The 26,105-nt window shown below is 29.7% G+C and overlaps 1 protein-coding gene across 5 annotated transcripts in view; it reads right to left on the reverse strand.

Annotated features, from left to right (window-relative positions):
* LOC127068369 (single-minded homolog 2) overlaps positions 1 to 23,781 on the reverse strand; it is a 35,321-nt gene extending 11,540 nt beyond the window's left edge. Inside the window, exons 1-2 of one of the 5 annotated variants that reach the window (XM_051004457.1) lie at positions 22,988 to 23,781; positions 209 to 414 (exon numbers count right to left, since the gene is read on the reverse strand). In XM_051004457.1, coding sequence (XP_050860414.1) covers positions 209 to 383 — 175 coding nt within the window. In that variant the 5' untranslated portion in view covers positions 384 to 414; positions 22,988 to 23,781. Of the gene's footprint in view, positions 1 to 208; positions 602 to 17,613; positions 18,200 to 22,987 lie in introns of those variants that run through there. The other 4 variants (XM_051004456.1, XM_051004455.1, XM_051004458.1 and 1 more) reach the window with 4 other exon arrangements.
* Positions 23,782 to 26,105: the final 2,324 nt, after the last annotated feature.

The following is a 26,105-nucleotide window of genomic DNA, read 5'->3' on the forward strand; positions in this document are numbered from 1 at the left end:
CCGGTAAAAGAAGTGGTGAATTAATAAAAAGAGTGCAAGAGTGTTTCCTTTCGTCGAGAATTAATGTAATATAATAAAAGTCGTCGGTCTTTTTTTCTTTCCTTTTCTTTTCTTTTCTTTCTTCTTCATTTTTTTTCTTTTTCTTTTAATCTTATCAAATCATTAAATAAGTATAATCAATGAATAAGTGTGACGAATTAATTCTTACCGTGAGGAAATAGTGCTCTCATCTTGAGGTTGCTAGTGGTTAGCCTGATAATACTGGCTTTGTCCAATTGTGAGGTGATCGTCGACGGAAGTGGCAGCAGTTTTCCAAGTTCAAGATATTCCTTATTTTCCTTTTCCCGGCGCCATCGGGCCGCTGTCTTACTTTTCTCCTTCATCACGACTTCCTGAGGTTCGCTCGTCACAAGGCTTATCGAGTCGTTGTTATTGTTGTTATTTTTATTGTTGTTATTGATAATACTGTTATTGTTGTTGTGGTTTTGGTTCTGGCTGTCGTTACGTCGATGATGATGGTGATGGTGATGACGATGATGATAATGATAATGATGCCGAGAATTGCTGAGATCTAGGGTGAGATCTGAAGTTGGACTATTTGCTGAAAAAAAACGCTTCGAGATGGTCGCTTTCGTCGAATTTAAAAGAGATAAACACAAATACAAGTAAGTAAGTAAGTAAATTAATAAATAAATTAATTAATTAAAAAAAGATCGATCTAATCATGCCACAATATTTCTTTTTTTCTATTTCTTTTTCTTTATCTTTTTTATAATATCAAGAGAGGTTCCATATCTTGCGACGGAATATTTCGAGGACTTTGTAGTAGAATACATATACATATACATATACATATACATATACATATATATATACATATACATATGTGTATATATATACATGTAATATATATACATATGTATATATGTACATATAATATATATATACATACATACGTATATATTCACTATCGTTATATCGTGGCCTTCCGAAGGCGTAACAACGTCGAAACTCCTCGTTACAAGAACGAAAGGCAAAGGGAGCAAACCGTCATTAAAGCGCCAGCGAGAGAGCATCCTAACGATGTAGCTACCTATCTACCGAGACTTCTCACGAATGGAAATTTTCCTTGAATAATGCATCATTTTTTCTTTCGCCGCCATTGCTATTCTTTCTCTTTCTTTCTTTCCCTCCCTTTCTCCCTCTTTTTCTCTCTTTCCCTTTCTCTTTTTTTCTCTCTCTCTCTCTTTCGCCGCCTCTCATTTTCTCTTTTTCTTTCTTTCTTTTTTTTATTTCCACGTATTGATGTCATTATTGGTCACTGTTTCGATTCATTTTTAATTAATATTTATTTGTTAGTACCTTTCGGAATTTTCTGTTTGCACTTCCAACTTGCAACGTAAGAATCATTTTCTATAATAGTGGTAGAATCACCGCTATTATTCTCGATCATTGGTGCCATGTTATTATTATTATTATTATTATTATTATTATTATTATTATTATTATTATTATTATTATTATTATTATTATTATTATTATTGGTCTTTCTTTTTTTTGATTCACCATGGAAGATTATTTTAACAACAAGATATCACATTTCACAAATGTTCGAAGAATTCTCTCCTCTATCTTCGACAGTATTTTCAAGGACAATTCTTTCTTTTTCACTTTCTTTCTTTTTCTTTTCTTTTTTCATAGACACATGTGAACACTTGACACTGGTCACCTCTTCACGAAGTACGAAATAGAGGAAACGAGGAAAGAAATAAGCCAATAATGAAGTCGGAAGGACCTGTCAGGATCTGAAAGGGTCTGATGAAACGTAGCCAATGGTAGTGACACACTGTTTGGTAGTTCGACCAGAGTTGTACATCTCTCCGAAAAGTGTCTCGCCACTCTTTGAATCTTTCTCTTTCTATTCCATGAACGTTTTCTCCACCCCTTGCCCGTCCTCAGTCTCCACCCCAGTCTCGAAATGCCGTTTGCTCGCGGGGTAGCTAAGCCAGAGTGGTAACACCCTTATTTTAAGCTCCACCCTTGGGAGCACAGGGTCAGTCGAAATCGGAGGGTTCCTACGCACACGCGCACTCTTCCTAGCTGGCTAACCAGAGACTGAGAGAGAGAGAGAGAGAGAGAGAGAGAGAGAGAGAGAGAGAGAGAGAGAGAGAGAGAGAGAGAGAGAGAGAGAGAGAAGAAGGGAGAGAGAGAAACAGAGAAAATGAAAAAGAGAAATACATCGTAGGGATTTTCCCAACGATCGAAACGACGGGTGACAAAATCAAAAGTAAAGACGATCTTTACTGATTTTACTGCCCCTTTCAATATAAGAATATTCCAATTCTATTTTTAGAAGGACTACTTACTACTCTTAAATCAAAATTATTAATGGATCTCGGATTTCTTCAGAATTTCTCCAATTGATTTAAAATTGCACTCCTCGTTATTTTCCGATTTGATTTGGATAGGTTGGAAACTATCCAAGATATTGGTAATTCTATTAGATTAATCCGTAACTTGGTACTTTGGTTTTTTCTATTTCTTTTTTATTTGTCTCTCTTTTTCTTCTTTTTTTTTTAACAAAAAATATCCTCAAAACGATATAAAAATTTCACGGGACATACACAACTGCCGTTTCGTTGCTTATCGTTTATGACACTGTTGTATAACCACCTTGTACCAGCTTACACCTTCCAAACCACCTTCCAGAATGGAAGTAAAGTGCGTCAAGTTCACATAGGATAACACGTGTTGGCAATGTGTCTCCTCGGGAAAGAGAGAAGAAAAGTACCTGTCGTATCGTTTCTACGTGGCCAATCCTTAGTATGAGGGTGGGACACGTATTCGAATATCTTTCTTTTTCCGTCTATCTCTTATATACCAAGGACGACTGCCATATGCCTTCGTTCAACACCTCGTCGTGTTTAAAACGTCGGTAGGAACAGGTAGAAAATATTTAATACGAAACATATGGTGCTCAAACAGAATTTCAACCTTGTCTCTTCTTCTCCTTCTTCTACTTCTTTTTCTTCGACTTATTCTTATCGTTTTTCTTTTATATTTTACACTAGACTAAATGCTTTCGGCAAACTAACTTTTCTTGGGACACCCAACGCGGTTAAAGTATCTTTTTTCTCTTGAAATTTATCTTTACCAGATGTTCATAGAAAAATTATGAATGAACAAGGTGCAACGGAAGGTGTACCATTGATTTCAGGTTCCAATGTGAAGTACCATATGGGGTCTTGACCCATATCAGGAACCTGTTTCAAAATTGTCATTAGCTTAGAAATCTATGCCCACGTTTACTCGATTATTGAGATTTGTAATAATAGTTTTTTTATTAATAGAAATTTGATATCAGATTAATCAATGATTATTTCATTTTCATCATTCGTTTTTAAAATATCACGGATAATATGTGTATTTGTGTATTTAAAGATTTTTTCATTACTAATTTCTCATATTATTATACAAATATAATTTAGAATTTGTTCAAAATGTTTACGATTTTCGTTGCATCGTTCCGTATTTATGTGCTTATCCGTGATTTGCAGATAGCTGCAATTTATTTGTAGATTATATTTCATTAATAGAAATGTTACAGCGTATACATATTGTGTATATATTTTTAAAGAAATATATTTGAAATTCGTGATACGAATTGGTTGATGAATATTTTATTTTGAAACTTTATTAATCAATCAATGAGATATTAAAATGTTACATTTATTATTGCTATTGTTCATTTTGTCTCTTATGTATTTATAACATTCATTATGTAGATATAACTATGGATATATATAAATATACATAAATTCATTATTACTCAATCACTCAAATTCACGAAGATGTACAAGTATACATCAATATGTAAAATGTTATCAAAGGAGAGCTAGGCATTTCTACAATATTAATCACCAAAGAAACGAATAAGAGAAAATCGAAAGTAAATCTGGTGGAAAAACTTGGCCGATTGAAAGAGTTCGACGTATGTTCTGACTCTCGTCGTACGAGCTACTCTATTACTCACTATTACGTGTATAATCGATATCCGTGGTAAGCGGTAGGAGTAGTGAAAGGCAATCCAATTTGCAGGAACGCAAACGCTAGCTATCGTTCAATTAATGGACCTTTCTTATAATCTCATCAATTCACCTCGAACGTCAGAGAAATTTCAATCTTTTCGTATTGTACTTGCTCGAAAGATCGATTAGAAAAATATCGACTGATTTTAATGTATCGAAATTTGATCGAGATAACGGGATATTGTTCTTGAGTGTTTAGGTATGATCAAATCTTTGAATGGAATTTAATTCTTTTTATATGATACTTTTGGAAATGAATAAACAAAATTTAATCATGAAAGTTCTATTATTACTAAATTAAATTGAAATTATTAAAATGGGGAATCATGGAATACCTCAATATAGAGTAAATCAAATAAATCATTTATATCATGTTCAAACAAAATTACATTATCGAACTAATTAAATGTTAACCTAAAGAAAATTTACGGAAATGAAATCGTTGAATATCTGTAGCACGACAAAAGAAAAATGCCGTGCATACAAAATATTCAAACTAAAATCCTCAGAATATCAAACCGTCAGGATAAATATATTCCAAACTATCAATTAACAAATCCAAAAAATCGAAAAACTAAAAAGAGAAAAGAAAAGAAAAGAAAACGCGCCTTGATTCTTTTTTCTTATCCACAATAATTCTCCGCAAAACCAGATCACACGGAGTTTCCAAAAGATTTGAAAAGAGAAGAGAAAAAGAAGAAAAAGAAAATAGAAAATAAAAAAAGAAGAAGGAAAAAAGAAAAAGCCAAAGAAAAAGGAAAAAGGGCGCATCGAAATGTTTCTCTGTGTGGCGTAGGAAAAAGTTGAATTGTGAGTTAGCTCGTGAGTGAACTTTTTCTCGTTCGTGACCGTCTCAATGCATTCGTCGTGACGCGCGAGGTCGCAACCATTGCGCGGCTTAACCCTGACAGCTCACCTACATTTTCGGGTTTCACCATTGGTAACGTTTTTCGTGTTAGACTTAACCGTAACCCCTCATTCCTCACCCCTTACCCCTCACACCTTACCCCTCACCTCTAAACTCTCACCCTCACCCCACACCCCTTACCCCTTACCCCTCACCTCTTACCCTTCGAGGAAACCTTCCTCAAAAGTCATGCTCGCGGCAGGGGTAGGAACAAGGGGTAAACGAGAGGGGGGAACGATTCGATTCATTCTACATAGTAGTCTTTGACGTTCACGTGGTACGCGTGTGCCCGTGCATTTTAATGCAACGAATGAGCGTGATGCAGCTTTCATAGCTCGTTCTTTCTCTCTCGCTTCTTGTCCTCGACCCTTTTATCTCCATTTTAAGGTACCAAGGCGGAGCAACAGTCTTCTTGTTATGAGTTTAAAAAGTTGGATAGACTATTATTAGAAAATAGTGTCTTCCGAAATCAATCATGCGAAATTTGTTTTTCTTCTCCTCCTCCTCCCTTCCGTTTCTTTCCTTTCCATCTTTTTTCTTTTTTCTCCTTTTTTCTTTTTTCTTCTTGTACCTTTTCCTTTTCCTCCTCTTTTTCTTTCTGTCGAGTTTTTCTCTCAAGTTTTTTCTTAAGTTTTGTACAAATATATGCGAATAAATATACTTCGTATATCTTCTAATAGCTTTTTATACAGATCTGTGTACTGTATGTATTTAGATATGTATATATAATATATGTATATATAATAATTTATAATGAATGTTAAGGAAGTTTATCAGTACATTTTGTGATAAATAAATAGTTAAAAAAAAACAGAATTAACATAAATTTAATTCGTGACAAATCTTGAAATCATCTTACACCTTTTTCTCGTTTAATTCCATCTTATTTTTATTGTGATGATAGATAACTATATTTAATCAAATAAACTCAAATTTTTGTAATACTATATGAATCATGCTTTTTATGTATCCTTATAAAGTTTTTGAAATTTACGAATATATTTTATAATGAATAAATTACTAAAAAAAAAAAAAGAATAAAATTTGTATATAAATTTAATATATAAATGTATATATAAATGTCAAAGAAGTTTACCAGTACATTTTATGATAAATAGATTTTTAAATAAAAAACAATATTAATATAAATTAAATCTGCGGAAAATCTTGGAACCATCCTAAAGTTTTTTCTTGTCGAATTGTAACTTATTTTTATCATGGTGATATATAATTATATCTAATCAAATAAACTCATATTTTTATAACACTTTATGTGGATCACGTTCTATATACTTTATAAGATTTTTTAAAATTTCGAGTGCGTTTTATAATGAATAGACTTTAAAAAGATAAGAAAAAACAAACACAAAAGTTATTATAAATCATCTATGAAAAATCTTAATAGTGTTTTGTAAAACCATTCTGAATTCTTTTTCTAACGAATTCCAGCTTCTTTTTACCGTGATGATAAATAATTATATTTAACCAAATAAACTCATATTTCGTAACATATACTTTATATATCTTTACAAAATTTATGAAGTGTTTCGTGTACATTTCATAATGAATGAGATTCTCAAAAAAAGAACAAATAAATAGATAAAAGAAAAAAAGGAAAGAAAGATCCACAAAATGAATATAAATTAAATTCGTAAAGATTCTTGAAACCTTTTCTAAACCTTTTTCCCTTTGAATTCTAGCTTATTTTGATCGTGCTGATCATGCAATTTGAGCCCTTTAGAAAGTATACTACGTTATGCCATGCTGATATCTACAATGTAAGTAGTAAATGTGTGTATAGATTCTATGTAGACGGAACAACGCAAGAGTCGAGTTGACCGATGAAGGAGCATATTTGTCGCCACGTTTCTTTCTATCTTTCTCTCTCTCTCTCTCTCTCTCTCTCGCTCTCTTTATCTTTCTCTCTCTCTCTCTTTTTTCCTCTCTCTTTTCTACACGTACTCAACTTACTTACAATGTCGCTCGTGACGTGTAACAAACAACGACTTGGCCGAACGCGAGCCAACGCCACGATCGTGTATACGTATGCGTGTAATCCTACGCTCTCTCACGCGACAAAACCATATACATATCTCTCGTTCTTTTTATTCTTTTTCTTTTTCTTTTTTCTTTTTCTCCCCGATAAGATCGATTATGTTAAGAAGTAACGAAAGCTTCGATATATATATATATATATATATATATATATATATTTCTTTTTTCTTTTTTTCCAAAGACACGATGAGTCACATGTAATATATTTCAGAACAATTTTGTTTGATTTACTTTTGTCTGACCAAACGCGAGATATTGAGATTTTTAAGTAATGTAAAGAAATTAGTTCTATGTATAAAGTATCTTTAGAAATGAATAAAAAGATTATATACATATACACATATACATATATATATTTTTTTTAAATTAGCGTAGTGTATCAAAATTAGTGTTAGTGTATGAACTGTTTGGTATTATTGTTTTTTATAAAAAATGTTATTCATAAGTACATTTTAAATAGTTAACTATTTGTAATATGTCATGTGAGCATTTATATTTCTGACATATATATATATATATATATATATATATATATATATATATATACACATACACATATGGTAGAAAATTACAAAAAATAGTAAAAAAAATTGGTTATCAATATTATTCCATTTTCTTCGTAATATAATCACATGTCAGATAGTAAACTATTCGGAGTATTTTAAGCAATCATTTCTTTTTTTCTAATTTTGTATATATATATATATATATATATATATATATATATATGTATGTATATATTATAAGATAATATATAATATATATACTATAATATATATAATATATATAATAAATTATATGAATAATATATAATATAATACATTGGAAATAAATAGATATTAATTAATTTATTATTTATACTACTTCATTTTCTGCATAATATAATTATTGTTCAGATAAATAACTATTCAGAATATCTTATGCAATAATTTGTTTTCTTCTAATTTTTTATAATATATACATATACGTATATATCTTTTCTTAATTAATTAATTTAATACCTATACTATTTCATTTTCCTAATAACATTATAATTGGCCAAAATAACGATAATTGAGCACGATAGTAACGAATAAAAATTCTTCTCTAATAGTGTCTTTCTAATTCTGACGCGTGTCGACCCAAGCAAAATCTCATGCTCGTTTCGAAGCAAAAGGGTCTACATAGGGAAAGTTAGGGAGAAAGAGAAAGGGAGAGAAAGAGAAAGAAAGAAACAGACAGACGGATAGATACATACATACATACATACATACATATATACATATACATATACAGAAAGAGAGAAAGATAGAGAATACCAAAGTTAGGGGAAGTTGGAAATCGTGCACAACCCCTATGTATCACAACCCTCGTCGTTTTGCTCCTAAGTACGTGTCTCTTCGTCGCAAACTATGAAGAGAGAGAAAGAAAAAGAAAGGGAGAGAGAAAGAGAAACAGAAAGAGAAAGAGAGAGAGAGAGAGGGACCAAAAGAAGAAAAAAGAAAAAAAAGAAAGAAAAAAAAGATGAACGAAACGGAAACGAAGAAGAGTTGGAGAGGACGACACAGTGGTCCCGAATAAGCGAGGCCCTTTCGCCCTTTCATCCGCGTACATCCCGCCCTTAAACGGCCCTAAAGCAAGTCACTTTCAACTTGACATTAAGTGTGACCGATCGCCCCAGCGTGCTTTTTAAAATGGCCACCCAACTTACGTGTCACTAAGCAACGTCATCTTGAATTTCTTTTTAACGATTTCTCTCTCTTTCTCTCTCTCTTTTTCTCGTTATTCTTTTATTTCTATAGTGTTTATTATTATTATATTAGGTTTATCCAAAAATTATGTCTACTTTCTGAATGAAATTATTCTTAAAATCAATATTTATTTCTTTTCCTTTTTTTTGTAAAATGATTTTTATATGAGTACCTAATGAAAAAAATTTTTTTCTTTCTCTCTCTCGTTATTATTTTCTTTTTTTAGTATTCATTATTATTATTATATTAGATTTATTACAAAATTATGACTGCCTTTAGGATGAAATTATTTTTAAAATCAAAGTTAATTCTTTTTCTTCTTTTTTTGTAAAATGATTTTTATACGAATACCTGGATACGAAATAAAAAAAAATTTTCTTTTTCACTGTTATTAAATTACAATCGGACTTTGTATTTTTTTATTTCATTTTTCCCGTACTGAGAATTTTTATTTCATGGAAATAAATTGAAATTGAAATGGAAATTCGTCTCTCTTTTTTTAAAATAATTGTTATTTCTTAATAAAAATAAACCATATACTTTTTGTTAACGTAATATTATATAAAAAGATGAAATTAGGATTATTTTTGCACATGTATAATTACATGATCTATAATTGAACATACTTTTAAATGTAAACAATCTTAAGAGGCCATGAAAAAATGAAGAGCATACAAAAAATTTTTCAATCAATAAATTTAATTATTATTAAGGTTGTAATTAGAAACAAAAACTTTAAAATTTTATTTAATATAACGAAAAAAAATAATAGTTTATTTAATTCAATAAATGTTCAGCGTTCATTATTTTCTTTTACGCACAATCCATATTCTATAATAATACTTATTTGTGAATTTTATAATATTTCATGTATTATTTAATTAATGGTGTTTATAATTTTCGCTTGTAATTCTTTTAAATTTTAATCTCACTAAGATTAGCATTACTGGATAATTGATATTAGCAGTGTTTCATCAGAAAAATTAAAAATCATTTTTTTTCTACTGTTTTCCATAGAAAGAAATATTCAACTGGCTCTTAATTTATAATTAACCTGTATAACAGAATATTTCTTTGAATAACCAATTATTATTTCGCTTAGAACTTTTATACATATACATATATAAATTGTATATCACATTAAAATCTACAAATTGATTGAAAGTTATTCACTTGTGTTTATCAAGTTACAATATTTTGAAGATATTCAAGATAGATACTCTTCATATATATCTATATTGATAAAGATATTGTTCGTATAAAAAAAAAGAAACAAACCGATAAAAATTTTTAAAGAATTTTTTCATTTAAAATTATATATCTGTATATATCTGCATATACGATAAAGATATTCTGGATATAAAAAATCTCTTTAACAGGTAAAAATTTTAAAAAGAATTCATTCACACATACAGATACATACACACACACACACATACACATATACACACGATAGAGATAATTTCGATATAAAAAAAATCTCTAACCTATAAAAATAAAAAAAAATTTCTTGGATTGAATTTATATATATATATATATATATATATATATATATATATATATATACGATAAAGATATTTTCGATATAAAAAAAAAGAAAAAAGAATCTCTTTAACGGATGAGGATTTTAAGAAGAATTTATTCGGTTTAAATTTCACCGGTCGTAAAATCAATGTACACCCCCTATGTCGAACTAATTTCGTCTCCAATTATCTTTGTCTAATTTCCACGTGTAATCTTCGGAGATGATTTGTATGCGAGGAATGAGACCTGGTTATCTCGCTCGGCATGCGATAATTCCGTGCAAAAATGGATAATCGGCGTCGAGCGTGTTTTCCACTTGGGCACGTACCAAGAGTTCGGATGATGTCACACGGTCATCCTTTCTACAAAGTATAATACCACTATAACGTAGCATACTATGCGTCTTTAACGTATGGGTACCTAATAGTTATAAAGACATGCGTAAGTATGTCATCACTGGGATGGTGGAGAGAGGGTTAGTCGGAAGAAAGGAAAAGAAAGAAAAAAAAGAGTCGACACTTCGAAGATCATTCGAAACAACAAAAATAAAATAAAAAAAAACGCAAAAGAAAGAAGTAAAATTTATGCCAAACCAATTCGAGAAATACAAAAAAAACAAAAGAAACAAATAAATCTTCGATACGAGCGTTAACACGTCGATCGTAAATACGAATAAAACTTTACGAATGTTTCGATCAGTAGACAATAATATTTTTCATATTTTCTATATCGATTGATCGAAAATGATTGTAATTAAAATTGTAATAATAGAAATTTACAATAATTATAACGATATTTTGAATAATTTTGTTCATGTTAATTTATGACAAAATTTAATTTAAATTGATTCTTTCGAACATGTATATGTGTAATTATCTGGTGATCTACACATATACATTCACACAGCACGTGCGCAGACACACAGACACGCTCAACATAAAGTGTTTATATCTGGTTATTCATCGAAACTAATAATATATCAAAAAGATAACTTTTATATATATATATATTTATTTATTAAAAAAAAGCCAAATAAAAAATGAGATATAAATCATTTTACGTCCATCATGATCTTTATCAAATCTTATTTAAAAGTCATGACAGTTTCATATATCTGACAAAAGAAAAAGAAAAATAAAAGAAAAAAATATAAGGAAATATCGATTTCGGTAAACAATAGTTTGTAACATTTTATATGGACTCTGTATATCCTTTGAAAATTTCGGGTTATACGTTATTAGGCCATAATTTAAAGCGCGTCGATCGTACGATTAGAGCCGAGACTAATGTACCATTATTTTACAACTTGGCTCACGACCAGCTGACCCGACTAGCTTAGCCATCCAGCCATCCAGACAAGCTATCCAGCCAGCCAACCAGCCCGTTGATGTTATGGACGGCGACTTCTTTCATTTCTGCCCTTTTCCACGTACATACATATATTCTTTATTTTATTTCAGAGATCGAAACTTTGACACCCACTATTTCAATTTTTCTTTTTTTTCTGGGATAGTCGTGAAAAGTTTATTTTAAAAGAGTCAATGAACTTAAGGGGTACACATTCGTAATTAAGTATATTTAAATTCGTCTATTTCTTTCTCGTAAAGGATCATTCGATTTTGTTTGATTATCGGCAAGAGAGAGGAAGAAAGAGAGAGAGAAGAGTTTTTTCGGTAGTAATCTAGATATGACTTTAAAAACAAAAAATAGAGTTATGCCGTGATCTTTATAAAGATTTGAAGAATGCGTCGATGTAAAAATACTTTTCAAAGTATTTTAAATTCGAATTTGAAGAGATCATACAAAAGTATTTAATTAAACAACTACATTTTTTTTCATTTTGGTAACAAAAATGTAATAGTAATAATAATAATAGTAATAATAGTAATAATAATAATAATGATAATAATAATAATAATAATAGCAATAAAAATAACAAGCTAAATGTTAATAAAATATATATCATAAAAACGTATCTATATTTTTTGTAAATAAATAATGAAAACGAAAAGAATATTCCTCTTTTTTTGTGATTTTAAAGTAAATAAATATGATATCAATAGATTTGAAAGCAAGAAAGAAAAAAGTAAGAGAAAAAAGAAGAAAGAAAGAAAGCGAAAGAGGGAGAACGAAAAAAAGAAAGAAAGAAAGAAAGAAAGGAAGGAAGGAAGAAAGAAGAAAGAAGAAAGAAGAAAGAAGAAAGAAAGAAACAGCACGATGCATTCTCACGGCAAAGCAACGTGGAATAGAATTTATTGGTATAGGCAAAGGTACATCGCGTCGGTGAGTTTTTGAAGTCGCTGAACTTCGTTGCTTTCGCCATTCGACTCGCCAGTAAACTACGACTCGTCTCGCGAGCGTGACAGAAAGGTGGAAAAGGATTGAGACGGAAACGTGCAAGATGGAAAGGACTTGCATTAAAAAGTCAACGTTTCTTCGTACATTTAAAACGAATCTTTTGCGAATCCTTTTCCTTTCTCTTTTTTTTTTGTTTATTTAGGAGTAATAGAAAATGATGTAATAGATACATGAAGTAATAGATAGACGATTTCGTGATTACATGATTTCATGATTTCATGATTTCATGATTACATGGTTTCATGATTACATGATTTTATGATTACATGATTTCATGATTTCATGATTTCATGATTACATAATTTTATGATTATATGATTTCATGATTACATGATTTCATGATTACATGATTTCGTGATTATATGATTTCATGATTTCGTCATTTCATGATTACATGATTTCATGATTTCATGATTTTGTGATTACATGATTTTATCATTACATAATTTCATGATTTCATGATTACATGATTTCATGATTTCGTGATTTCATGATTTCGTCATTTCATGATTACATGATTTCATGATTTCATGATAACATGATTTCATGATTTCGTGATTTCATGATTACATGATAACATGATTTCATGATTTTATGATAATGATTTAATGATTTTGTGATTACATGATTTTATCATTACATAATTTCATGATTACATGATTTCATGATTTCATGATTTTATGATAATATGATTTCATGATTACATGATTGCATGATTTCATGATAACATGATTTCGTGATTTCATGATTACATAATTTCATGATTATATGATAATATGATTTCATGATTACATGATTGCATGATTTCATGATAACATGATTTCGTGATTTCATGATTACATAATTTCATGATTATATGATTTCATGATTACATAATTTCATGATTTCATGATTTTATGATAATATGATTTTATGATTAGTTGATTATATGATTTCATGATCTCATAATTACATGATTACGTGATTATATGATTTTATGATTACATGATTACATGATTATATAATTTAGTGATTTCATGATTTTATGATTATTATTTCATTATTTATGTAAAATATTCCAAGAGTACAAAATGAAATATTCAACTTTCTGATTGAACTGGAAATTTAGCTGTTTTTTAGTTTTTCTTTATAGAACACTCTGATAGATGATTATAGTGATAAATTTATTATTAATTATTTCTAATCGTTTACGTATAATTAGGTCCAATATCTTTTCTACTGTTGGATTAAATATGTCTGCGTATTCATTTTTAATCATTTTGGATTAGGTTCGATATATGTGTATTGTATACATCTTGATTATAAATTAAGAATCCATTAAATAACTCTTTTATTAGAAGCAATAGGAAAAAGGATATATTAAAAAAAGTTTCATAACCTCATGAAGTATAAAATATACCAAGAAACAAAATATTCGACTTCCCGTTAAAACGGAAGTATAACAATTTTTAATTTATCTTATGGAACATTCTGTATATTTTTTAATTAATTAAGTCTTTTAATCAATTATCTTAAAACAAATTATTATAGACCCAAACTTATATAATTGTATAAATATATGATGAAAAATTATATATACTTTTAAATGTAAACAATTTTAAGAGGCCATGAAAAAATGAAGAACATACAAAACAATCTTTCAATCAATAAATTTAGTTGCTACCTTATCAAGGATATTAATCGAAAACAAAAACTTTAAAATTTAATTTATAATAACAAATACAAAATAATAACTTACTTAATTCAATAAATGTTTAAAATGTCCATTATTTACTTTTATGTACAATCGATATTCTGTAATAACACATTTGTTAATATTTATATTTGTATAATGCAAAAGATAATTTATATTTGCATTTATATAATTTAATTAAATGTTAGAATTGTACATTATGTAACATTGATTAACGTCGTTTACAATTTTCGCATGTAATTTTTAGAAATTTCAGTTTTACTATAATCAGTATTACAGTTTTTGTGTACATAGCCTATTTTACGCTTTAATAATCTTAATTATTAATATTTTAATTGTTAATTTCAAGCCTATACTTGTTGAATTATTTTTTAAAGATAATTTATCAAAATATTTTATTAATTATAAAAATTCGAATTGTTTCATAATAAACATTACAAATCAATGAATTTTCTGCTTAATCGGAAGCCTTATTTCGTAATCTTGAAATATTTTCCCATGGGATTATAGAATTTTTTTTAATATATTCATGTTTTATTGCTTCTAACAAACAAGATATTCTAACAAAGGCTTTTAATTTATAAATCTACCTGTATAACATATATGTGTGTGATCCATATAAAGTGTTAAAAACTATCGTCTAATGAAATCAATTTTTCTTTTGTTACACTAAATGGTTCATAGTATACACACATATACACATATAAAATCATAAAAACATTATTCCCATTTCATTATAATGAAATACATATTATACATTGTTAATGATATTATTAAAAAACTGAATAATTTGAAAACGTATAACGCATCTTTAAATTAAACTTTGAAAATTTACTTTTGTAGAAATAAAAATTATTCCGAACAAAGAAAAGAAAAGAAAAGAAAAAGGTACAGTAACTAGAGACCGAGTAATGTTAAAGAAAAAAAAAAATTATTACAAATGGCTTATTCTGTTTATAATTTTTTTTTTATGAAAGATGTTTAATGAATATAAAATATAAAAAGAAGAAAAAAAGAAAATCTAAGAAGATGACGATGAAAAGAGGAGTTAATCGTGAACGAATAAATCAGTGTCTTAATGTAGATACGAATAAGGTAACCTTGAAGAACAGTACGATAACAAGAATACATGTTATGCTGACGATGCATCCTCTGGATGTAATCGGACTTACCGACACTGCAAGAACCACCGACGGACTTCTTCGAGTAAAAATAAGCACGTGATTCGTCGTCGTGTTGTCGTCGTCTTCGTCGTCGTGGTCGTCGTCGTCGTCGTCGTCGTCGTCGTCGTCGTCGTCATCGTCGTCATCGTCGTCATCGTCGTCGGTATCGTCATGAGTCTATTGTCGTGATTAATATTTCTTCTCTTTTTCTTTCTTTCTTTCTTTCTTTTTTACGATAATCTCACAAAAAGTATTGTTTCCATAAAACGTAATCAATAAACGCAAATAAGTACATATACGCTTACTTGTATATATTAATAAAAATGCGTATCAGGAAGTTATATATATATATATATATATATATATATATATATAACGTATGTATTTATATAAAACATTTTGTTTATAACACGTAAATGTGTACGATTACGTTCGGATTATGTTTTCCATTTTCTCTGTTTGTTTTTTTCTTCTTATTTTTTGGTGTTTTCAACATCGACGCCCAATGTTTACGATGATCTCACGAAATGCAACGTTTCCGTAAAATAAAGTTACTAGGTAAGTATGTATATACTAATTCCCCATGCTCTGTTCTTACCATCATCGTGTATGTATATGTGTGTGTGTGTGTATGTTTTAACGACAAATATCACGAAGTGTAACACATATTTTTTCTTTTTCTTTTTATAACAAACCGATGTTCGATTCAGTTGTCACGTTTTTTTTCTTTTATTTATAACTGATGATTATTAAACTCTGTGTGTGTGTGGGTGGGTGGGTGTATATATTATTTCTTATTATTCATAAGATATTAATCGTAAGAATTGAATATTGTATTAAATATTGCTTTGGAACAGTATAATTTTGTAATTTGTAATAATTTAATGACAAAAATAAAATAAAAATCAAATTGTTTATTTCATTGAGAAAGAGAACAATTTTTTTAATTTAATAAAAAGAAATAATACAAAGGAAAAATATTCGTAGGAAGAAACAAAGAGAAATTTTTCAAATGAAGTGAAAGAAGAAAAAAAAGAAAAAAAAATGAAAACAAAAAAAGAAAATATTTCGCGACGTATCGAGGATATTCGAGGATATAAAAGTTTAAAGTGTTAGAAGAAGAGATTACGATGACGTTTCTCGCTTACAAAGCCACCGGCATGCGCTTCGGAAATCTCGCGTGGTAGAACGGACCACGTCGAGAGAGTCTCGATGGTCCACGTCGTCTTGAAGCTCGTTACCCGTGACGAACCGACGCGTTTCTACCTTAGAGTCCGCCCTTTATACTTCGTTATTTATTTTTTCTTTTTTGCTTTTTTTATTTCTTTTAGTTCCTTTTTCACCTATACCTTCCCTCTCTCAGACTCGTTGTAAAAAATTTCTTCTTTTTTTCTTTTTCTTCTTTTTAACCTTTCAATTATTTTTATTAATTAAGTTATGTACTTGGAGCTTTTATCAGAATAAATTCTTTTTTATTATTATTATTGTTATTGTTGTTATTATTATTATTATTATTATTATTATTATTATTATTATTATTATTATTATTATTATTATTATTATTATTATTATTGCCAAATTTGTAAAAATGTCAATGACATACGAGAAAAAAAAGAAAAATAAAAGAATAAATGTTTGGAATTCATGAGTTTTAAATTGTCTCGAATATCTTTATATATTGTAATGAAAAAGAAAAAGAAAAGAAAAAAAAAGAGAACAATTATAATGAGGTAAATGCGCGTATTGAAAATATATTTTTTTCATCAAGCGTTCATATCATTTAGAAATTATACATAATGGGAATATATTTAATTGTGTATATATATATATGTATATATATATATATGTATATATATATATATATATATATATATATATTAATTGTATATATATATATGTATCAATAATGTTGTATTATGTATAGTATAACATTATGCCTAATATCATTATACATATCATGATATGTATAATATCATTAATTATACGAGATATTATTAATTTTAATATTCGAAACTTGATGATTAGATTAACTTAAAAGAAAAAAAAAAAAAAGGAAAAATAAATAAAAAGGGAGAAAAAAGTAGTTTCGACTTACATTCCATAATGATAGAACCGAGGGAGTTGATCACGTGACTAGTAACAATAACTTTTGGCGGGAGAAATGGCACATATCAAAACGAAACCACTAAAATATATAATTTAACACTTATTATTTGTATTAATTTTAACTGAAAGTATATTATTACTATCTCTTTCTGTCTCTCTTAATGTTATACGAGATGTACGATAGGTCAGAGGACAAGAGCGCTAGAACTAAAGGTCGTCGTAAGCAAAACTAAACTTCACACTTCGTGTCTCGGTATCCCGGTATCACGTATCTCCCCACCACTTTGCCATGAGAGATGCATACATGCGTGGTAACAAGCGTTTCTCCATGACGGCGATGATAAATCGATATAATAATAATATTTTTTTTCTTTTTTCTTTTCTTTCTTTCTTTCTTTCTTTTCTCCTCATTTCTTTTTTCTTCATTAAAAAATATCATTACGAGAGTCATTGAAAAAAAATTCTATGATTATTACAAATATCCACGCGTGTAACTTTTTTTAGTCTTTATCGGTTAAATACAGCATATATATAGATCTTTTTTTGTAATTCATTATAAATCATATTCGATCTTGTCGATATTAATAATAAATTACTGCAATTTTATAAATTACGTTTTATGACGCAAATTGCAAAAAATAAAAATTCGAATTAATCGATAGCAGCTTGACAATAATTAAATATAGAATAATTTCAATAATAAATTTGATAATTTTATGTTCTTATACGAATTAAATATACCTAAATTTATGTATTTCGTGATTGGATAAAATTACGTGGTTACAATACTTTGATTTAATAAACAAATGATGTAAGACACATTTCTGAGTAAGAAAATGATCGTCTGCAATTAATTAGTAATCAAACATTTTTTGTTCTGTTTTCATTTGTTTTTTATTATTATTCTTTACAATTATAAAAACATTAATTGTAAATTTGGTTCGTCTATTACTCAGCGAGAGATTTCAAATAGGAAATATCGGATTTCATATAACTGTACATATGTTCGAACGCTTAGGTCATTCCTTTTATATACCTACCGCCAAAACGGATGAGCAAACAAGGAAAGAAAAGGAAAAAAGAAGTAGAGAAGAAAAAAAAAGTACAAATAGAAAATAGATTAAAATGTTAATAAAAATAAATATATAGATACGTGAATACTTGTATTGTATGTGACTGTGTGTGTGTGTGTGTGTGTATACATATCTACATATATATATATATATATATATACATATATATATGTGTGTGTATATATGTATATATTGAGCAGTTTCTTCAAAAAATTGTTACGATTAAAAATCGGGCACGCACAACGAATTACATTGTCTTATAGATTTACTTAGAAAAGTCACGATTCTAAAGTTTGCTTAAAAGGAATTAAAATAAAACAAAAAGAAAAAAGGAAGATAAAAGAAAAAAGAAAAAATGGAGAGAGGGAGAGAGGGGGGGAGAAGAGGGGGAGGGGGGAGAAATGAAAAGGAGTTAGAGAACAAAAATTCTTTGTCCGAATTTATGGCCGTCGTCTACGAAAGAGATGCAATTGCGTTAGAATGGTTTCTATGTTTCTCTCATAGATGTGGGTATAACGTAAGCACATTTCTACGAAGAGAGAGAGCGAGAGAGAGAGAGAGAGAGAGAGAGAGAAAGAGAGTGAGAGAGAGAGAATCATAAATTTCAAAGGCAAGCGATGACGGGTACAAACCCTATGCACTCACTCACTCTCACTCTCTCTCTTTCTCTCTCTCTCTCTCTCTCTCTCTCTCTCTCTCTCTCTCTCTCTCTCTTTTGACGGAATACATACTCGCGAATATTTCACGTAAAAACGTGCGGATATTTCGAGACGTTTCATGACTCTGCGTCAGATTGAATTACTTAAGAACTGTTTACGCACGTGCCAGGATGTTGTAAGACATGTGCCTATGTTCATTCAATTGTTACTATTCAACTATTATTAGCTGGGACTCATTCAGAAAAATTAATTATTGGCATACATAAGTAGTGAGAGAAAGAAAGAGAGAGAGAGAAAGAAATAAGGTATAGATTATCAGTTTTCATTCAGATTTCAGTTTTCAATTTAATCACTTCTAAGATTTCATATTTTTCAATTATTATTCGATATTAAATTACTCATATAATTAATAGCAAATCGTTTTAAATTAAGAATAATTAGTGACATAAAAAACAATATGAGAAAGAGTATATATAATCTTACACACACACACACACACACAAATATCTATGTAACTATATATACCGAGTTGTTTATAAGTTATTTTCGTTTATTGTCTTTTTTCCTTTTTTCTTTGAATTTTATATTTTTTTATTTCAGATATTTTCCGAAGATTGAAGTCTGACTTATTAATATAACGAAAAAGAAAAAAAAAATGTTATCATTTTAGAAATAGTTATTAGAATAAGTAAACAAACTAAATGAAAGCAAAAGATATGTAAATGTGTATATATGGAAGAACTAAGACAGCTGCCATCCGAAAATCCGCAAGATAATTTGATTTGATTTGATTTCATTTCATTTCATTTGATTTGATTTCATTTGATTTCATTTTTTTCTTTAAATGCACTTATTCTCTTATTTCAGATATTCAGAGATTAAAATCTGATCGATTTATTAAAAAAAGAAAACAAAAAAAAATATTGTTACCATTTAGAAACGAATAAGTAAATAAACTAAATGATAGAAATAGATATGCAAGTGTATATATATGTATATGGAAAAACGAATAATTAATCATGTTAGCTGCCATCCGAAAATCCATAATACAATTTGATTTAATTTGATTTGATTTGATTTGATTTCATATTTTCTCTTTAAATGCTTCTATTTTTTCATTTCAGATATCGTTCGGAGATTTGAAATACGATTGATATATTAATAAAAGGAAAGAAAAAATAGAGAAAGAAAATAAACCACATTGTTATTATTCAGAAACGAATAAGTAAACAAACTAAATGAAAGAAATAGATATGTATGTTAATGTATCTGTGTGTATATATGGAAAAACGAGTAAGTAACGAGGACAGCTGCTATCCGAAAATCCGTAAGACGATTTGATTTGATTTGATTTTATTTTTTCCTTCCTCCTTTTCTCGTGTTCGCCTTCGTAGAAGGGAAGATAAAGAGATAGAGAGAGAGAGAGAGAGAGAGAGAGAGAGAGAGAGAGAGAGAGAGAGAGAGAGAGAGAGAGAGAGAGAAAAACTACTCGCGGAAAAGGGATCACGTTCTCTCGAAGGGTCTTTCCTTCTACTTCTCTTCTACAAATTACTTTAGGAAACGACACGCCCCTTAACGGCTGGCGCGACGCTTTACGCGCGCGACATTATTTACATTATCCGTTTTCCGCTTCGGAGTTCGTAAGAACGTAGGAAACGACGGATCCTCTTATAGAGTTTGAGGCTATATACATATACATATATACATTCATACATACATACACACATACATATATACATACATACGCGTTAACGTATAAATTCTCTAAATAGTATCTCGATTGACTCTCTCTCTCTCTCTCTCTCTCTCTCTCTCTCTCTCTCTCTCTCTCCCTCTTTCAGTTACTCATGTCGTCTTTCTTCTCGTACAAATAAATGAATATTTTCCAAAACCCTTTCTCACTCTCTTTCTCTCTCTCTCTTTCTTTTTGTGTCTCTTTCATTCTCTTAATACGTGTTTCTAGAACACGCCTGAAGAAATAAATCTATAGTGATACATTCGCTAGACCAGAACGGAAAACATAGAGAAATAAATGACTTGGAAGGCAAAGTCACGAAAAAAAAAAAAATATATAAAAAGGAAAAAGAAGAAAAAAGATACATACAATGGAATAATTGCTTTCGTATGCATTCATTTTCTTTTACACATTGCTCTATTATCAAGAAAATCGATCAAATGATTTTCATTTTAGAAAAATTAATATATCCAATAAAATATTTAATTTATATCTATATTTTATTTTTCATATTTATATCTATATTCGCTCATATATACAAATTTACACGAAATTTGTATCATCGATTTTTACATACATATATACAGATAAACAAAAAAAAATATATATGTACTATTACATACATATAATAAAAGCATATAATAAATACAATAAAAGCAAATTTTTAAATAAAAAGCTACAATGAAAATAGATTAGAAAAAATTATTAAAAAAAAGAAACATTCCGTTAGAAAATAATTCATATATATGCACAATAATTAAGAGGATATCAAATGTCACTCGAATGAGATAATTATTAAAAATGAATGATCGAGCATTTTTTCTTAATACGAAAAAATTAAGAAAAGAAAGAAAACAGAAAAATGTATCTTACATGTCATATATTTCGAATATATGTATGTGTGTTTGTGTGTATATATATTTGCGCGCGCGTGCGTGTGTGTGTATATACTACTTCGAAATACGATCTTAATAAATATCTGCAAAAAGAAGAAGAAGGACAAGAAGAAGAAAGAGAAGAGCGAAACTATGTCAATTTAAAAGAAAAAAAAAGAAGATTCACGTTTCACCGATAATATGCGGGTACTTGAATCTTTTGCTGTCATTTGATTTTTCACAAAAGAAATGTAAAAGTAACGCTTGCTTAGCTTGAAAACTTAGATAGGTAGGTATATGATTTAGATTTCAAAGCAAATCTATATATACTCCATAAACTCTTACTGAGTTTACCCCCTTTTTTTCTTCTCACGCTAGTCTATTACCCAAAGAAAAATAATATGCGATCGGGTGATCGTCGATAAGACTTGAGATATATCGACAGATGAGATGAATATAAAATGTGTCGATGACATGCGGGTTGATTAGAATCATTTTTTTAGTTAATAAATATAGATATTCAGAATATATATATATATATAAAGATATAGATAGTTAGAGATAGGTATGTGTATATGTATATTGTGGAGCAATAGTTATATATTTATTTAAATTAATACTATATTTAATAATTTTAAGATAAAAAGATAAAAAAATAAAAAAAGGTAATTTTGAAAATTTTCTTTCTACTAAATAAAAATATTGCATATATATATATATAAATATATAATAATTTTTTATTTATCTATTCCTTTCTTTTTTTTTAGAAAATGAGTTTTTCTATATTCTTATACATACATATATACATATATATATATATATATATATATATATACACACATATATATATATATGCGTGTATATATGCATGTAGGTATATATATCGTTCGTTTTCTAAAACAAGAAAAAAGAAAAGGAAAAAGAGAGAAGAAAAGAAGAAAAAGAAACGAATCAGTGTAAAAAATGATGCACCGTTCGTAAAATAAGACATGAAGGAGATCGATCGCATTGTTTTACGAACCTTGAATAAGAGCAGGCTTCTCATTGGCGCCTCAGAACAGGCGAGGACCAATTAGTCTCCCTTGTCGCAAAGCGATTTCAGCACACCACCGACTTCTCAAAAGTGGCGAGCACTTTTATCAAGCCGTCGGTGCTTGACACACTTCGGAAAACGAAACGCCAAATCCACCGTTGTTCCTTAACAAACTCTTCGGCTTCATAGTTGAATTTATAAAGAAACGAAAAATAACGAAAGAAGGAAAATCTTTCTTTATCATCCTTTGGGTAAACGATCGGCACTCGGCATCCGCGATTTTCATGTATATATATATATATATATATATAAATTTCTTTTTTAGATAAAAACTATGATTCCTGGCTTTCAATTGGATATCTTGCGAACACTTTGTTGTTTTTTTCTTCTGTTTTTCTTTCGTTTCTTCTTTCTTTTTCTTTCTTTTTTATTCGTACGTTTCGTTCTAACAAATAACAGGTATTTATATCCGTGTTTAATAACTAATAGGTGGATGTTTCACAGGAATAAATGTCGTCATTGTCGGTCCGGTGTGAGGAAGAAAGGAGAAAAAATGAAAAAAAGAAATGAAAAAAGAAAGAAAGAAAGAAAGAAAAGAAGAGTCAATAAAAAGCAAATCTACAACATCGGAAATGGTTCACGAAAACGAATTAAACAGAGGTATGTGTCACCGTCGGGTTTGCTCGTTAGTTTATTTTCCTCGCACGTTTCGAAAAATTCACAGGAACATTGTTGCGTGCACTGTCGTGAAGGCCATCAAATAGGAAACTAGGAGAAAGAAAAAAGAAAGCAAAGGAAAAGAAAATCAGAGAAACGACAAATCAAAAAGCGGAACGGAGAATCGAGGAGAAAATGGAAAAATGAAAAGAACAAAAATAATAATAATAAAAAAGAAAAAGGATAAAATTCCCGTTAATATAGGTACGCACTACTCGTTTCTCATGGGATATATTCGAAAAACAAAACAAAAAAAAAAGATAACAAAAAAAAAGAAACGAAACAAAAAACAAATAAATGAAGAAACGAAACGAAACGAACAAACGTAAGATATTCCTCCAATATTTCAATCGTGTTAACACTGTTGAAGATACCCGGTTATTGATAGAATCGAAATTATTAGTTTGAAGAAAGATAGAGAACTGGTCAAAGGGAGGTCCCCTCTTTCCCGGTATAAAGATGGCGCGACGGCATACTATACTACTACCAGCCACACCACCAGAGCTTTCGTTGGGATCCAACCGCGTCAAAATCAATTCCTCGGTAATTACGCCGTTAAAAAGAGTTTTCTGTCTCCTATCTGGCGCGCATTTAGGCCTTTAGGGTATAACACAACCGAATGCACGGTGCACGGTGGACTCCCCACCGTGCAGTGGACCAGCATCCATCCAACCTGCCGAATCTTCTCTCTCGCTTCAGCACACACACTATCGTCTTATCTTTCTCCCTCACTTTTCACGATGGGTGCGCGCGCGCGCGCGCACGGTCGCGCTACGCTCTCGCGCCTGCCAACTTCTCTCTCTCTCTCTCTCTCTCTCTCTCTCTCCTGACTACTCGAAACGTTACCCCTACTCTTTCATCTTTTCATCCTTTTCTCTCTCTCTCTCTCTTTCTCTCTCGTTCTCTCTCTTTCTCTCTCTGCCTCTCTCTTTCTCTCATCACGCACACTGCTGTGCTATTTCACTCACTTACGTTATACACTCCCGACAAGATGGGTATACGCTCGAGATAACGCCTCTCTCTCTTCCGATTGGTCTAACTAACCCGGCTGGCCTTAAACGCCACGCCTTTAACACCGCATTCATCTAACCAGGCATCCCTTCCATCGCGTTAAGAAATGAGAATACGCGCATACATCCACAAATGTGTCCTTTGTTCTCCTTCCTCTTGCCTATTGCTAGATGCCAAATCGTTCCTATCTTTTTCTCTCTCTCTCTTTTTCTCTCTTTTTTCTCTTTTCTTTTTTTCTTTTTCTCCTTTTTCTCTTTTTCTTCTTCTCCTTTTTCTCCTTCTTCTTCTTCTTCTTTCTCTTCTTTCTCTTCCTCTATTCTCCACTTCTTTGTTGTATTCTCTTATTTTTTCTCTTTCTTTTTCCTCTTCTTCTTAACCCATCCATCCCCCCTTCTTTTCCTTCTTCCTTTTCTATCACGATTTACTTTCAAGCTTGCGTTTCTTTTCGTTATTTTTATTGTCTTTTTTTTCCTCTGCCAAACTCGCTGCAAGTTTCCTTTTAATAATATCGAATCTTAAAAAGCAGGTGCATACTATTTGATTGTCATCTTGATTATTGGTTCATCTCAGATTTGGCTCGATTCAAACAATATTGTTACGCAAACGATTTGATATAATTATATTTAACTCGATATCTAACCCATGGATCTTGTGTTTGATAATCTTATAATATCAATCAAGTACACGTTTCTATATTATTGTTTACTAACACGGTTACGGAAGAAAACATATTGTTCAATGAATAGATGACCTTGGTAGAAATTTTTTTGTTTCTTTTTTTTCCCCATAACTTCGATGTTCTACAAGAGTACAGGTAGGGAAGATTTTACGTCATGAATAATAGTTTCCAGATGTTAGCCGAACAATACTTTCTACACCTGAAAAATGAACACCTGAACAGTTCCCACGACTTAATTATTATGCCGCTACACGAATGTTCTCTATTCAGTACTGACATTCTTAAAATTTCTTTCGACTTTTCTTTGCTCACAGTACGATCGCTTTGCTTTGTCGTTTTCTTGGAATTCAAAATGTGCGAAAGTGTTGGATGAATGTTAAAATAAGAAAATGGACAAAAAAATAGAAAAAAGAATTATTTGTGATATTAATGTAATGACATTATTTTAGATAATACGATTAATTAAATTAGTAACATTAACATTAGCGAAGATCGAAGTTTGTTACGAAATTTTATGGTTAAGAATTTGTCGATAATAACAAATTTTTACTTATCTACTGAACGTTTCTAATTTACTCTGATGATAAGTAATGTTATACCACACATCGGTAATATCGGTATACGGTAAATACTAAACAGATTGTATTGGTCGATAAAAAGGATAGCTATCGATATTGTAGTATTTTAACTTTTCGATGA

Source organism: Vespula vulgaris, chromosome 13 (genome assembly GCF_905475345.1).
Source record: "Vespula vulgaris chromosome 13, iyVesVulg1.1, whole genome shotgun sequence".
NCBI lineage: Eukaryota > Metazoa > Arthropoda > Insecta > Hymenoptera > Vespidae > Vespula > Vespula vulgaris.